The sequence below is a fragment of the Berghia stephanieae genome, chromosome 7 (genome assembly GCF_034508935.2).
Source record: "Berghia stephanieae isolate SIO BIC M18660-M18661 chromosome 7, UCSD_Bste_1.3, whole genome shotgun sequence".
Taxonomy (NCBI): domain Eukaryota; kingdom Metazoa; phylum Mollusca; class Gastropoda; order Nudibranchia; family Aeolidiidae; genus Berghia; species Berghia stephanieae.
This window is the reverse complement of record NC_088366.1, coordinates 4,263,159-4,268,158: the sequence shown is the minus strand read 5'-3', so window position 1 is coordinate 4,268,158 and position 5,000 is coordinate 4,263,159. Positions and strand designations below refer to the sequence as shown.

Below are 5,000 nucleotides of genomic sequence, written 5' to 3'. Positions count from 1 at the left end.
TATTATTTCTATTACGTAATACTAACCATTATTTGACGATATGCTTCATCTCTAGGCTCCCACCCCCGTAGCACCAACCAGCTCTACTGGTGGAAATAGCCTCCCCTTCAACGTCCTGCAGCCGTCCGGAACCAGCAACCCCATCACAGGAAACAGACGTAAGTCAAATTCTATTTTGTGTATTTTTCTAATGGGGAACTAATACTGTGAGATAACAGTGTATTCTTCATCATTATGGTCTAAATCTTTCATAATACGATGCAATCTGCATAAAGAAAAGTGGTCACGTGACCCAATATAACGTGAATCTCTACTCTGGAGAAAGTTTTGATCTCATTATTAAAGAGTTTTATGAGAAAGGTGATTGATTGCACTGCGACTGCGATTGTTGAAAATAAAAGTTTAGAACCAGAAGCGAGACAGATGTGACGTCGGGACTATAGGGAATGAGATTATCGGAATAGTAGCGTCCCTTGATTGGACGTCACCCATCGTCCGCGAGGACGAGATACGCACGCGCACAACCAACATGACGTTCTCTCTCTAATAATTTTTCCGCCGGTGACGTCACAGACTATGGGTGACGTCCAATCAAGGGACTCTACCCTACCGCTAATCTCATTCCCTATTGGTCCTTATTCTCGTACGTAATTCATCCTTGCATGGCAATTTTCCTTATGGATCTAATATAAGAAAAGGCGTCACGCGCAGCACATCAACAAGGACGTAGCTTGTTGCTTAAAGCTCAAAGAAAACTTTTTGACATTGACTTTTGAAATACTGGGTTTGAAATTTGGAAATCGTCCCCATTGCGTGTACGAAAGGTCGCTCAGCGGCATTTGGGAACGTGTTCGAATTTCCAAACGCATGAATTCAAATGCAAAAATCTTATATTAAGAAGACGTTATCTATGTGTACTCGGATCATTGTGCACACTAATACTAAGGGAGAACACCGCTTTGAATCTCATCTAATCCAATCCATTCATTCACTGTCGCCGATTTGGTGTTGAAAGTAAATGCGATGTGTTCTAGTCCGAGGTCTATGTGTTCTCTCTTTCTTTCTAGTAATATGAAGGTTATGTGTTGTTTTTTTTTCTATCTTTCTTATCAGAGGGATGTGTGTACAAGGGTACAACACACCAGCAAGGCGATAAATGGCAAGATGGTTGTGACTACAACTGTGAGTGTGTAGACGGTACGACTGGATTCTACAGATGTACCGATGTATGCCCCGATCTCAGCAACTTGCCTCCTCAATGCGCCCTTATCCCAGATCCCAACAACAAATGCTGCAAGACCTACAAATGCGATTTTACCCAGACCACCACCGTTGCCCCTAACCCAGCCGGTCAAGGAGGTACCGCTGTGCCCCCTATCGGATCAGCGTACTGCGAATACAAGGGCCGTTACTACAGGCAAGGTGAAACATGGGAAGACGGATGCAGCTTTAGGTGCCGGTGTGAGGATGCCGCCAACAACGCACACGTCTGCACCAACAGGTGCCCATCTTACAACAACGTGCCTTTGGGTTGTACCCGTGTGGCCGATCCTAAAGACCCACAGTGCTGTAAGATTCCGTCATGCACGGTAACAGGAACATCAGGTCCCGGTACCACTGGAGGCGGAGCCAAACCAGTAGGGTTCGCTGGTACTGTGACTGGATATGGCAAGCCCCCAGATCCAAACTCTTTCACGGGTTACAGGAGTGGTTGTTTGTACAAGGGAGTCTCTTACAACCAAGGAGACACTTGGCAAGATGGCTGCGATTTTGACTGCGAGTGTACAGAGGCCACAACAGGAAAATATACATGTACGGAAAGATGTCAAAGATACGGCGCTCTGCCATCCGCTTGCTCTCTGACCCCTGATCCCAATGATAGATGTTGCCAGACACTGCAATGCAACCCAACTGCTCCAACATCCAGCACAGGAACTGGAGGAACTGGCCAATGCGCGGACAAACTCAACAACTGTTATCTGTACGGACAAAGCTCTTGCGCAGGACAGTACATGGCCTGGGCTAAAGAGAACTGTGCCAAGTTTTGTGGATACTGTGGTGGGTCATCATCTGCGACAACAGCCAGCCCAGTTAACTGCCAAGACCTCATTCCAAACTGCCAGGACTATAATGATGACGCCTGCGTTGGCAATTTCAAATCCTGGGCCGAGCACAACTGCCCGAAGAGATGCGGCTACTGCGGCGGTGCCACCACTCAAAGCCCACTCGTGATCGGCGGCGGTACCGCCGGTACGTTTACCGGAAGTGGCTCTGGCAACTGTGTAGACAAGTTGAATAACTGTGCCCTCTTCGATGACTCATCGTGCAGAGCCCCATACGAACAGTGGGCTATGGACAACTGCCAAAAGAGATGTAATCTGTGCAACCAGGGAGTGACGGCTAACCCTAATGTAGGCGTGGTAACCGGACAAGCATCTCTGGGATGTTACTACAACGGAAAGGTTTACAAGCAAGGCGATAACTGGCTTGATGGCTGTCAGTACAACTGCACTTGCGAAAACGGAGTCACAGGTTTCTACAAATGCATTGAAAGATGTCCCAAGTACGATTTCTTGCCTCAAGGGTGTTCTCTTCAGACAACTCCTGGAGAGTGCTGCGCTAAACCAGTCTGCACAGGCTCGAACGGGAACACTCAGACGGGCACAAACAGCGGTTGCCTGTACAAAAACCAATTACACCAGCAGGGAGAGAACTGGGACGATGGTTGTGATTATAAATGTACTTGTATCGACGGCTCCACCGGACAATACAGATGTACGGACAAGTGTATCAAATGGGACTTGCCCACCATCTGTACATTGAACCCACCAGCAGCAGGAAAATGCTGCTCCACCCCCAACTGCCCATCCAATGTCAACATTCAATATCCTTCCGGATACACGCCAGAGTAATGTCCCCATTTCCTGATTGGGATTTCCCGCAATCTATTTAAAACTTCGACATCAATTAATAATACCGACGTAAGGTTTTAATTGACAATTGAAAAATAAATGTTTGCATGGGATTAAATTTGGAACTGTAAAAATGTAATAACCCTTTACGTCGGTGTACGATTCTAGCTTACTCTGGCAAAACATCTAACCGTTTTCATCAAAATAGGAGTAACTTCAATGTGATTCGGGCTTCATTGAATAACGAGTCATATTGCTTTTCCTTCTACCTTGGCGTAAACGGTTAGGACATCAGATTTGTATTTCCTCCTTGACAATCCGACCCCGACGTGAATGAATTAATAATTGTGTACAAATGGCCTTGACATCAACCAGCAGGCTGGCTTGTTAAGAAAAATGTTATAATGAATTTGTTACGATGACAGTAAAATAAACTGTTTTTATATAAATACCACCAAATTTTTGTTATAAAGTTTTATTATCATTAACCCTTCGGCACGATAATATATATATATATATATATATATATATATATTATATATATATATATATATATATACATATAACATAACATGTGGTATAGGGCAAAATAGGATAAGATCCTTTGAATGCCCTTAATATTAATTAGTGATGCCATAAATCTTTGATTAAATATTACAATAACGATACACGTGGTAAAGATAGTATTTCAACTTAAAGGTACTCATGTGGTGTACAAACATATATCTTTAACCGTGACATGCAAAGCGCACACACAACCACACACACACACACGCACACACACACACACACACACACACACACACACATACACACGCGTATAGAAGATAACCATAATAATATAATAATGCATAATATATACATACAAGATTCAAAGCCATGTCAACAGCAGAGCAAACAAGTATTATTCGTCATATATAAATCTCCCATCATATAATTCCCTGTCTACTAACACCTTGAAATAATCCATAGATTTTGCATTCTTTGTTTCAAATTTCAAACTGTTCCATTTCTGAACAATACGAATACCGAACCAGTTTTGTCTTATGTTTGTTTTGCATCTAGAGACAAAAATCTTAAACTTGTCCCCTCTATGTGTGTGTGTGTGTGTGTGTGTGTGTGTGATTGTGTGTATCTATGTATTTATGAACGTTGGTGGGTACTTGTAGGTACGAGAGTGGTCGATAATGTTGGTTAGAGTTAGAGCATATAAAATAAGTAAGGACAGTCACATGTCGACAGAGAGGAAGGCAAGGAATGAAGGAAGAAAAGAAACCCTAAACAACCAACGAACCTTAGGTGTCCACATCGCCGGAAGTTCTTGTTAATTAACTTTAAACCGGAACCACTTCAAGAAACAACAACAGTCAATAAAACAAATCAGTCCTGACGATGGCAAATTAAGCCTGAAACATTAATGTAGACTGTCTCAAACATTGTGGTAAATATTTTTTTAAATAATAATTTGCTCCATTACTACATGTCGAGCACTTTTCGTACCATATTTGTATCAAACACGATTCTATACACACACACACACACACACACACACACATATATATATATATATATATATATATATATATATATATATATATATATATAATATTGAGTGGTTGGTTGTTTAGGGTTTCTCTTCTTCCTTCCTTCCTTCTGTGTTCCACTGAAGCAAGTTGAGAAACATTATCTTCCTGTTGTGTAGTGGTTTCAAACGCATGTAACATTGTTTTCCCCATCTCTGGTTCCCCAAATGGATGACAATGTATATAGGACCACCCGATCGCTTGGGTGGGCCTATATGACCCGTCACAACACCCGTCCAGCGGGAGTCCACAGGTTTCACGCCACATCGAATTTCATTATTTCGAGACATCCTGATTGAAGAGCAATAAGGAACTACGTCACGTAACATGACGCCTTTTAGGCGATATTACAATTTTTTCCGACAAAGACAACACTGTTAACGGCCAGGTACTCATTTTACATCTGAGGACAGTGAGAGAAAATGAGTAAAGGGCCTTTTCCAAGGACTCAATTATGCACTGAGCGAAGCTCGAACCCCAGAACCTTCCGATCCGAAAGCGATTG

General features: G+C 42.6%; 1 protein-coding gene across 1 annotated transcript in view; it reads left to right on the top strand.

The window, feature by feature from the left end:
- Positions 1–3,371, top strand: part of LOC144976388 (uncharacterized) — a 22,447-nt gene extending 19,076 nt beyond the window's left edge. Inside the window, exons 12-13 of the mRNA XM_078920653.1 lie at positions 56–158; positions 1,114–3,371. Coding sequence (XP_078776779.1) covers positions 56–158; positions 1,114–2,912 — 1,902 coding nt within the window. The 3' untranslated portion in view covers positions 2,913–3,371. The remainder of the gene's footprint in view (positions 1–55; positions 159–1,113) is intronic.
- The last annotated feature ends 1,629 nt before the right edge of the window (positions 3,372–5,000 follow it).